The following is a 12,805-nucleotide window of genomic DNA, read 5'->3' on the forward strand; positions in this document are numbered from 1 at the left end:
AGTAGGCAAAGACTTGTTTATTATACTAAGAAGTTTTGTTAGTGCGTTTGATTAAGATTCCAACAAAGATATAGTTTGATGGTTTATGATAAAATTTTATCTAATTTTAGTTGTATCATAAACTATTTTTGTTCTCAATAATAAGACAGGTCCCAAAATCTTAACTCAGGTCGGACTTGAATTTGGGTCAATTTTCAGTTTACACCGAAAATATGGTTGTAGACTCCGAAAAAATATCCTATTATAGGATTTGGCTCATGAGATATTTCCAAAACCCCAGTTGATATAGAGCTCTACTTAGTATTTTCGCAAGTGTGTAGTGGACATAAACCTACTTTATAGTTAAGTTAATACACATGTATAAACTCATTAATGAAATGAGGTTAATTATAGTAGATAGGACAGTAACTCTTGTTTGAGACTGTCTCACACTGTAAGGCGGTCTCATTACATAAAAGGATAATTTATTTATTATCAATAAATAAATAAACTTTTTATAAAAATGGAGTGTCTCACGACGTGAAACCGTCTTATTCTACAATTTGTGTAGATAGCATATGAAGATATATGACATCTTGTATTTACGTACTTAAGATAACCAATACAACATTGTATTTACGTTTCAAACATTTAAAAGTAATTGGTTATCGAAAATCTTAAATAAAATTCCTCAAAAAAATCTTAAATAATTAGGCAGAGAAGAAAGCTACTCTTAAAATTCTACTCCAAACTTGGTTTCAAAAAAAAAATCTACTCCAACTCTATTTCTAATATTTGGTAAACTCTACCTTATGAGATGCTCACGACAATTAGGTCTTTCAAGGTTGTCGTTTCGATTATAAACTCCTCAATTACTCCCTCCGTCCCAATTTTATTTATCTTTGATTAAATAACTCTCACAAAGATAAGTACTCCGTATATGATTTATACTCATAATTACTCTGTATTTTAAATTAATATTAGATGTAATTATTCTTGACCTCAATCTAGCGCGATTAATTCTTTTAAATAAAACTACACCTACGATACCTACTATTATTCATGTTTATTTCTACCTTTCACATTGCTTACTTTGTACTATATGTCTCACACTAACCATGTACGGGACGGTCTCAAGAGACTAACTCAATTAAGAAATACGAAAAGCGTCATAAGCCTATACAACTTCTCGAGTATGCCAGTTCTTCTATAGTATTTGACTATATTGCACTGCACAAAAGGAAAATAAATCATAATCATAAGTTAGCAAATAAGATCACAAAACGGTCCATTAAATCATATAAGCTGCGTAAATTATAAGGGAAAGGGGAAACCTAATAAAAAAATCATGTTTGGAGTTGTAACCGATAAAAAGGTATATAAATTGCTCACTATGGCCTGGAGTCTTAAATTTGGCCTGTTATAACAACAAAATAGAATATAGTGAAATTATTTTCATAATAAAAGATTCTTAAAATTTCATCTGTCAATGACTATTATCATGTGTGCACTAACTTTAACCCTTCAATAAAGCAACAAATTAAGTTACTTGGGATCTATCCATAACCAAGCAACCAACAAATTAATATGCCCTATATAAACCAATTCAATCATCTAGAGCGCCCCATAAATAAATACTCGTAGATACGAAGTAGATTTTGTATAAGTAGGATACGGAGTATAAAAGAATCGAAAGCACTTACATCGTATCAAAGGCCTAAATCCATCTTTTTTCTTCTTCTAACCACTGTCCACTGGCAAAGCAAAATAAATGAACAAAGCATTAATATCGCATGCAAAATATATTAGACCCTCAAATAAGAAATATGTAAAGAGCTAAAAGTCTAAAACAAATACAGGCACAAATTAAAAATACAAAGAAACAACGTGAAAGTTTAAAATTAAGTTGGTCGATTGTTGTTTATATACTCAGAGAGCTTGTAGTTGCTTTGTTGGAGGATTCGATCTTTAGATAAAAATTGAAGTTCGTTTCATATTTTATCTTTAAAATAAAAGTATTTAATTTAATAAGTAAAGTAGGTCGAAAAGGTTAGACTCTCTCTAATCGCTCGAAAAAAGCTTCATTTATTAATATAGATAGATATTGTAGACCTATTCACTCATTTCATTCATAGATTTGTTATATTTATGTTGGTTAGAATCAATCTTTTTTTTGTTTGCGGAAGTGAGATTGGACAATGATCACTCCCACTAGAAGTGTTTTTTCTTTAGTTTTATGTGATATGATATGTTGTTTATATGTAGCTGGTTTAAGTCAGGGGTCGTTTGGTTGCAGGTAGGAAGTTGCATTGCCTAGGAAATGATAGATAACATGATTTTAGAATTCATGTGAATTAGGAAAAGTTGTTTGGTTGCATAACGGAAATGCAATTTATGTAGGCATTCTCACTTACCTAGGGGGACCTAGGTAAGCAACTTCCTCCATTATGGAGGAATTAGAGTTCCAAGGTAATTGTATTTCATGTGAATTGGGGTAACCAAACAAATTACCCATTTTGCAATTCACATGAATTTGAATTCCTGTGTTATTTAATGGGTAACCAAACAAGCTCAATTTCCTTTTCTTTTTTTCGTTATATAAACTTATAGTATCTGAACTTAACTTAACTTAATTTTTTTTGGTAGGACCCCATGCTTATTAGTCTTTTAATTACACTCTTTCTTCACTTTAATTAATTTAATATTTTACCAATATAACTAAAGAAAAGGTTAATCATATAATTATGACGTGATATTAAATTTTAATCATATAATAAATTACATAAATTATAATTTAAATTTATTATCGAATAACCAACAAACAAATTTAATACAAGGAAATCTCGAGTATTTGTAATACATTTAGATTTAAATTATTTATATTCATTATAAAAAAACTCTTGAATACCCTTTTACTTAGTTTATCAATTGAACAATTAATCATGTGAAATTATATATGCACAACTTGAAAACTTTAACACGGTATGTCTTTGTTATACAGCGTATCGTTCAAATATTAATAAAAAGAACATTACACGGTATGTCTAACTCGGTATCTCTCATGTTCCTCTCGGCAATCAAGTCTTTTGTCTTCCGTTTCCGTCAATTCATCATACCGTCTGCGTCGTTTGTTGATGATTGCTTCTTCTTCTCGCAACTCTTTTGGAAAATCGACATCTGATTCCACCAATTCTGCTAGATTATCGAAGCTCAAAGGATTAGCGTCACAATTTATTGCTAATTTCGACAAGAACCGCAAGAAACTTTTGCTGGAAATTCTTTCTGACATCCTCTCTTTTCTGCTCGTTGGCTGGATAAGCCGTGTCGTGGATCGTCTGATTGATATCACGATTGAACTCATGGATGAGAAGGTAAGGTAGCTTCTCGTTTAATTTTTAATAATAAAATTTGTTAATTGATTATTGAATCGATTTAATTTTAATGTGTTTTGATTGTGAAATTTGGTTTAATGTTTGATACGGTGTTTTTGTTAATTACGGAAGTATTATTTAACAAGTGAGATCCGTATAATTTGTACCATTTTCTAGATAAAATTCGTAGTGAATGTATTCATTAGTCTTGAAAGATAGTTAAATAAATTAGTGATTATAATTATTATTCCCTCCGTTCCGGTTAGATTGTTTACGTATTCTATTTTGGTTTGTCTTGATTGCTTTTCTACTTTAGGAATGCTTTTCTTGATTCCCCACTTCCAATTTGGTACATTTGCCATCTAATAATTGGTCCCCCTCTTCTTTTCTTGATCTTTTGGGGCAAAATCAAATCAAAGATAAATAAAAATGACCGGGGACAAGGAGAGTAACATTAACATTTAAGATATACTTTTCGTTCCGGTCATTTTTATTGTCCTTTTTTATTTTAAAATTGTTTTTGATGAGCAATTTGATCATTTATATTTAATTTGGTCCACTTACCATCTCATAATTGAGCCACATCCTATTTCTTTTATTTTTGTGCCAAACCAAATAATAACAATTGACCAGAACGGAGGGATCATAATACAGAGTATTGTTTATTTTATTTTGTTACTCCCTTCGTATTTCATCTATAAAATATTATTAAAAGACTAGCCTAAAAATGCCACGTAGACAATGCCACATGGGATTAAAAAAAGCCACGTACACAATAACAATGTGACTTGGCAAACTAATATATATAACATGGATTACCAATTTATTATTATATTGCATTAATTTAATTCACTTATTTCCTTTAAAAATTCATTCATATTCCATTAGCTTTAAACTTAATTAACTAAAAAAAACTACAATAAAAAAATAAGGATTAACGATAAGTTAATAATTTCAAGATATTTCATATGGAGTAGTATTATATGTATTCGAAAAAAAAAAAAAACTAAATACATAAGAAATTAATTAAGAAGGAAGAAAAATAAAAAAAGTAAAAAACAAAAACAAAATTGTATTGTCACTAATTCACTACTTTTTCTTTAAAAGGCACTAATTCACTGTTGTTGTTCATATAAAAAACTAATATACTATAACTTTATTGTATATAAAAGATGTTTTACATAACTAATTAATCGACAAATGAGTATTAATGATCATATAAAATATTTTCCTAGAAAAATATAAAATATATGAAAAAGAAAATATTTATTTAATTAAGTAATTTACAAATTCTGCAAATACTTAAGTGAAATTAAATACTAATAATAGAATTTTAAAAGAGTAGTAATACCATGTATTTAGTTCATAAAATTATTTCACGTAAAGTATAAGGTTTTGTAAAAAAAAAAAAAAAAAAATTGCATTGTTTAGCAAAATATTTAGTAAGTAAAACTAATACTCCGTATAATATAATTATATTTATAATTTTGTGTTTATGGTGAATTTAAATGAGATCTTCTCCAATCCACTTTTATTGTTTAATTATCCTTTAAAATTTATTCCAAAATAATTATTTTTTCGAAATTTAGTATGATAAATTACTAAACTATCAGTATCTATACAATATAATAAAAGACAAGATGAATAGTTTATTATTTGACGTGTGTCATGTTAAAGAGTTTTAAGTGCCACATTTTATGTTATTTTTCTTTGCGTTTTATTAGGAATAGTAAGAGACTATGAGTTGGTATGTATAAATTTTGACACAACGAATTATCATAAGTAAGTTTATTAGTTTGTGATACAATGAATTTACATAATTAAGTGTATTAGTGGTGACTTTTCAGTTGCTCACTGAGTTTGTATATATAACTTCTCATAGAGAAATAAGCGAACCAAGCAAATACAAAATCAACATTGTAACTCTCTAAAGTCAAACACATTTTTATACCACTCATTCTTAATTCTCCATGGGTCATGTGAAATGTACATGGAAGGTAAACATTCTATCCGCTTTGAAAATCAATGGTTCAATCTCATATAAATTTTGGGTCTCAAAGGCGCTACATTGCTACTTAAGTTTAAACTTTTTAGTTTGTTTACATGTTGATTTCTCCTGATTGTTCATAGTTTTCATAATATAAAGCTACAAATTTAAAAAATTAATATTTAAGTTATGCGTAAAATAAAAAAGATCAACTTCATAGTTATGAAGTCACATAACCAACTCTGGTTCCTTCTTTTCTAATCTCTAAATCACGTGATTAGTATTTATAATCTGCTTATAAGGTGATTAACTTGCTTACATGTATTTTTTTTGTTGACATGCAGATAATACGTATAGATTATGTAATTGAAGAAGTCAATATGGAAGATGTTGTGCATTCATTAAGTAGGTTGATTTAATTGTAAAGACAAATTTGTCCAATTTCAAGATTCCGACAGATTTGCAGTACTATGTGATTAGTGACAACAATTTTTTGGTTTAAAACGTGATGTAGAATATTCGGTTGTTATCCTACAAAGTAATTAAATACAATGAAAAATGCTTATGCATATGACTTGAGACAACAAGTTACAACATCATGTTTAGAATGTTACGTAGATTATAACTGTAATACAACTCAAATTCACAAGATAGTCCACCAAAATGAATTTAAGTTTGCATACATTGTCATTAACATAAGAATTTCCATGTAAATAAACTATGTGTTCCTTCTTTGTTTATAGTGTCATAACAATAAATACATGTCGACTTACTAACAAAAAGTACATTTCGACTTCGCAACCCACTTTGAACAGACATATGCATGGATAAGTTTTAAGAAAATTATATTCTCTATTAACTTACCCACACTTCTCGAACTAAATTCTTCCCTATTTTAAATCTTACCACAACATATATTGTTTCCCAACATGTGTCAACCATTTTACATTTTATTTTAAAATCTTTTATTTATAGTTGAAAAAAAAATTGGTCTCCATTTTCCTTTCCCTTCATTAAATTTTCGTATCAAAACAAAGTTATCACAAAACTAGTTATATATAAAAAACAATAGAGTGCATATGAAATATAAAACGACTTCTAAAAAGAGTAAATTTAGCAATCACCGAAAACGACATATCTAGAAGGAGTAATTATTGAATTATTGTTTGTACTTATGTTTTTCATGGTTGTTTGTACGTATGTTAGAGTACTTATTTGTCATGTTAGCTTCATACTAAGGAGTAATGGAGTATATATGTTTGTGGTATGGAAAGCTTATATGCTGTGTTAGAATGTATGTAAAAGGTGTTTTTTGATCTTACCTATTCAATGTAGTACGTCCTTCTTCTTTCATTGTCTTTATGATTATGACATGATAATTTAGTCTTATAATATACGAAGTACTACTCAATTCCTTCAATTCATTTATTTACTTTTTTTATGAGGATTATTTTAATTAAAAGTAGAAAAATGATTGAGACAAAGGGAGTATATTAGTTACGAAAAGAATTTAGGATTTTCAACGTGATACCCTCATGTTGTTTCGATTTCTACGTGTTACTCCTCATATTTTGAAAACATCATTGTTGGTACCCCTAAATTTAATGAAAATTTCATAAAATACCCAGAAAACTTCAATCTGCCATTTTTAAATGTTTAGTTTATGCATTTTGATTGATTTTTTGTCGTTTATTTGTTAAACTTTTATCACAAATTCCGTTTACTCACTCTTATGTATATTTTCTTTGTTAAATTTAACTGTTAGAAAACTCAGACTTTATTACTTTTGGGTATTTTGTGGACAATTATTAAAAATTAGGGATATGGTTATGTTTTTAAAAACCAAAGGGCCATGTAAAAATAGAAAAAAACATGAGGGTATCATGTAGAAATTCCAAAGAAATTTTTGTTTGAGATACATGACCACAAATCAAATTCACGTACTTCTACTAAACTTGTTTTGAGTATGATTGGCTTAATTTATTAAAATTGAGCTTTTAAGGAGAAAAATGTTTGGCCTAGTTTACTAATACTGAGCTTTAGAGCAACTCCAATAGTTCATTTTAAGGATCGATATGTAGCTTTATGCGGACATATTGGAATCTAGATTTGAAAACTCATGAGTCATGACTCATAGTCATGACTCATGCCACTGCGAATTTGAATTGGTTGGATTGTAGTCGAAGCTCTGGAAATTCACGACTTTTACTTTAAATTGATACTCCGTATAACACTAACATACTCATAAACGAGTAGAGATCACATGTCCCACTTTTATCTCCGGTACTCTCGTCCCCTTAATCTTGACAAATCACACTTGAAATAGAAAAAAAATGGTAATATTATATCTCAAAGTGCTAATGTGTCGGAACACAAAATGTGACAGAAAATCTGCTATGCTTGTAAACAACTTAATATAAAAAAAGGTTATAAATTTTAAGAATAATAATAATAATTATTGTTGAGTTTCGATTAGGTGACGACCACCAACTCCTTGAATGATTTAATTTGTTTTCTGTTGCTCATTGTTTATGCAAGAATTATTTATGCGTGATGAAACATAAAAGATTTTTGAAAATATAAAAAAAATATCAAAATTATTATCGATAAACTCTATAATTTCAATAATTATCACCAATCGTACATTTTCTTCAAAGTCGGAGGCGGTGTAGTAATATGTTCACAATGATCGGCCAAAGGACCAAAAATGACACATTGCTTATAAAATCCGTCTTCTCTAATAACCCACTCTATATGACTACGATAACAATTAGAATCGTATTTCCCAGGAAATAATGTGCCTAAAGCACATTTTTCTTGCATTTTAGTTGTATATACGTTAAAAACTTTGTCATGTCTCTCGAAATAAAAATGACAAAAATACAATACTTCTATAAGGAAATATGGATCGTCGAATGGGTAATCAAGTGTTTGATCCGGGTACAATTGGTCGACCCCTGTATCGTCTTCTCGAGATTGGCATCGATATATAACCGGTGGCATTCGCTTGATTTCATTCTTTAGATAAAAATGTTGTTGATAACCATATGCATGTTTCGACATCGCCTCTACGATAAATATGGTCGTGATTATCAATATAGTTAGTAGATGATATCCCATCTTTTATATCGATCTACGTTAATATTATTTGATATTTTTGCTAAATTAATCGCTTTATATTGTATCACGTAAATATTTTATTTACAAGATGCGAAATTAAAATTAGAATAAAATTAGCACAATGTGTTGAATGTTTTAGCTGTTATATTAATGAACATGTCATGTACATACATTATATAATGTTATTTTTATAAATTGGCAGATTCTTTTTTAAAAAAAAAAAATATTGGCAGAGTTGCATTAGCTAAAATGTGTCCTGTTAAATTGCTTGTAAATTATGGGCGGTTATTTATAGAAAAAATGACAGAGTAAGCATTAGCTAATTAATTTAAGCACGATGATCGTTTAATATCATAGGTAGTTATTTGTTAATTAGTACTACCATTGTCTCAATTGGTTGTTTTCTTCGTGAGCTATATTTTAATCAAATAATAAAAACAAAAGGGATAACTTTTAACCGTCACAAAAGGGATAACTTTCAACCGTCCTCGTATTTGTTGTACTCATGTCGGTTTTATTGCAATTCTTATATCCTACACCCATGTGTAGGATACTCTATACTCCCTCCAACTCTCCCTACTCCCCACTCCTCCTCAACTTCCTTATTTTTTATTTTTTATTTTATTTTTTGAAAAACAAAAAATTAACTTCCACTTTTAAGAAATAGTTACCACTACCATATTCAGTTTAAGTGTTTTGTAATGTTGGCGTGTTGCATTCACGATATGGCACTATCATATTCACTAAAATTAAAGTGAATATGACAATGTTGTATAATGAATATGTGCTTTATAGTGCGATATTCACAATATAACACTATTATATTTATCTTATGCCTCTATTATATTCACTTTCAGTTTAGTGAATATGACTTTATTTGTTCAAATATATTGAACAATGACGATCTTGAACGTTTTATTCCATATCTAAACAGCACAATACAAAATAATTTAAAGGAATAAGAATAATTATGTGATATGATATGAATATGTCAATTACATGATGTGAATATATGAGAAAAATTAAAATAAATAACAAAATATATCAAATATAATCTCTATTTGTAGAGAAATAGAAATTATGAATAATGATATACTCCCTCCAATTTCCTATTATCTACCCTCTTTCCTTTTTCACACAAGTTTGATTATCTTTCCTCTTTCCTTTTTTGGTAAGTTTCATTCATTTTTTATTAATTTCTCTCTCCTAAAAAATCAACAACTCTCATTACTTTATCTATTCTTTATTCATCATTCTTTATTATTTTCTCTCACCTATAAATTTCACAACTTACAATACTTTATTCCTTCTTTCTTCCCCTTTCTTAATTTTTGTGCCCAAAAGAAAGGGGAAGATATAAGGAAATAGGAGGGAGTATTTTTTATAATTTTATAATTTATTAAATTTAATATTTATTTATTATAAGAAAAATTTATAAGGAGAGAGTACCATGCACCATACTCCTGAGTGCATGTTATAATTTACCGTTTTATTGTGAGCGATTTATTTACTCACATTGACTCATCTACTATTTACAAGCAGTTTAGCTTGTTATATTTGATTTATTTAGGCATCGTTTGGTTGCCTAGTGGAATACAACACCATAGGAAAATACTCCCTCTATTTTTATATATATGACTTTATCACATTTCGAGACACTCCCTTCTCTCTTCAATATCTCTTAAAATATAAGACTAAATATTATGATATGTATACTCATATGAAAGAGTTTTTCGTAAGGAATTTAATGGTACCATTTTTACATTTTTTGAACAAATATATTTTTGTAAATATTAAAGTCAAAGGTTTACCCCGTAAATGCAAAACGTCATATATAAAAAAGTGGAGGGAGTAGAATTTATGGGAACTAAGTTCACGCATGAAATTCCTAGAATTTTAACAAATCCGTTTGGTTATTTATATAGGAATTCAACTCCACGGGAGTTAGCAATTACCTAGGGGGCCTAGGTAATCTAACTCCTCCATTATGGAGGATTTAGAAACTCCTTAGAATATTGAATTCTAACACTTTGCCAAAAAATGGGCAACCAAACAAGTCTTTATTTTGTAATTCATGAGATTTTTCAACTCACATGATTTACAAGGGGCAACTAAACGAGCTAGCATTATAATCCTCTTACTCTCGGCCTCTCGGGTAGCACGTTATTAGAATCGGAGAGGGAAGGATTTCATAAAGCGATTATCGTATTATTGATAGTTTGTTCGTGTCTCTAACCATTACAATATGATTTGCATTTTATAGTACTTCTAAGATCTGAACATAATAATAATGATTTATTTTAACAATGGTGAACATAATTAACTTATTGCATAATATCGATATTATTCTGATTACAATATATCACACTATACCGTAATCTCTTAACATCCCCCATCAAACCCATGGTAATTTATCGAAATTTTCATGGTTTTGCCAAATATAAAAAAGAAGAACCATTCGAATTCATTCAAATTCTTCCGTCTTCGATCTTCAATCATCAAGAGTAACGTCACTCTTTTCGAACTTGCTAAAAGAAAAATATTATTAGCCGGGGACAAAATAACGAAGAAAAATGCATTGGCTAATTAATAACAAGCACTTTTTATATATCAAATCTACTAATTAATTAACAACACAAATATATTAGTATGAAATTTTTAGGTCTTTTTACAGAATTACAGGTAATACATAATAATGGATATCCTTAAACAGAACGATAATTATACACGCATTGTAATACATGTGATGATAATATAATTGCAACAATATCTTAAAGACTTTCGCATATTACATTATAAAAAGTACGCGTATTCCGTACACAATAGGAGTAATGAAACTTGTAATGTATCAAAACTGGGTGCAATCAGCTGGAGCAAAAGAGACTTGTTGTGCTTGCAAATCATACCCAATATGAAAGTTTGTTTGAGCAATATTCCCAAATATGAAAGTAGGACTATCTGTAGGCACCATTGTAAAACAAGCCAACCCATCCCCAGTAATGAAACTATTTTCGGCCTTAAGCATAACATCCCCTCCACTAAAATGGAACACCATACCCGGGAAATTTAACCCGTCCAATGAGTCAGTCTCATAGCAAGGATCGAACTTCTGGTTTGGGTAAATCGGGTTTGGGCCATTTACCGGGGTGAGCCCAATACTTGCCTCAACGGCATTCTTAATTCCTTCATAGACATCCGATGGTAAATATGTCAATGTTGTACCAGAGTCTACACTTATAGTATTAGTAACGGGGACAGAAGTGTCCCCGATACTAATACTATCTAGGGATACATAGTAATGTTTAGCTGGTGTATTTTGATTGTCAAAAGGAGTTGATATAACTCCTGGACCCGTCACATCAATCCCAAAATTTAACTTACTGGTAACCCCTGAAGATTCAGGGGTTAAACAGTAAGAAAATTTGTAGTTGATATTTGGGCCGAGTTGTGACACTAATGACAAAGGCCCGCCTCCTAACCCGACTAGTCCATCCCCATTACCCAAAGTACCTTCCTGGTTATACCCACACCCGAACACTACGTCGGATATAGACGTTGGAGGGAAAGTAACGGTATCCCTGCTCAACACGCCCCTAGTCTGAGTCCCACCTACATAACCATATGTATACATACATGAATTGTCATTTTGTGAACAACCCGCTTGAAGCAAGCCCAATTGGTTTGCATCACAAAATTGAGAGGTGCATGCAATTATATTATCCGTCGAGGATTGTGTTGGGTCGAATAAATGGGGTTGTTGCCCTATGCAACGTTGACACGGGGAGCACTGGACCCAGATCAGGTCGCTCCCTGTGTCAGCAATTGCTGTGAACTCTACTGGGGGAGTACCTATTGATATTTTCATGTCGAATGCCCCTCCATCGGGGATTACAACAGTTTGGACAGTAGTTTTGTCGTAGAATTTAGAAGATAGCGTTATCTGGTGGTGGTGAGAGATCGAGCCAAGGGAGAACCTCCCTTGGTCGCCTGCTCGTAAGGTGATTTTAGAGGAATTACGACGAATGAGATCGACCGAAAAAATTTCATTTTTGGTCGTCAATTTTCTAGCATAACCCATATTAGGGCTAGGAAACAATTGAAAGAGTGGAAGCATTACCAATGCCATGAACAAAATATAGTTAACCATAGCATGCATGATGATTAATTATTAAAAACTAATTAAAAATAGAGAAATTTGTGATTATAAATTTATAATTGTGGTGTAATTAAGAGATACTATGATGGTTTATATAGTGCAAACCATCTAATTATTGTGATGGAAAAAAATCAAATAAAATGACAAAATAAACAAGTAAATAATACAATTAACACTGTACGTCTTACGTAG

General features: G+C 30.1%; 1 protein-coding gene across 1 annotated transcript; it reads right to left on the reverse strand.

Annotated features, from left to right (window-relative positions):
- Positions 1-11,080: 11,080 nt before the first annotated feature.
- Positions 11,081-12,674, reverse strand: LOC141602328 (aspartic proteinase CDR1-like). Its single transcript, XM_074422628.1, has one exon. The coding sequence runs from the start codon at positions 12,611-12,613 to the stop codon at positions 11,306-11,308; it is 1,308 nt and encodes a 435-aa protein (XP_074278729.1). The 5' UTR covers positions 12,614-12,674; the 3' UTR covers positions 11,081-11,305.
- Positions 12,675-12,805: the final 131 nt, after the last annotated feature.

This window comes from Silene latifolia, chromosome 9 (genome assembly GCF_048544455.1).
Source record: "Silene latifolia isolate original U9 population chromosome 9, ASM4854445v1, whole genome shotgun sequence".
In the NCBI taxonomy this organism is placed as follows: domain Eukaryota; kingdom Viridiplantae; phylum Streptophyta; class Magnoliopsida; order Caryophyllales; family Caryophyllaceae; genus Silene; species Silene latifolia.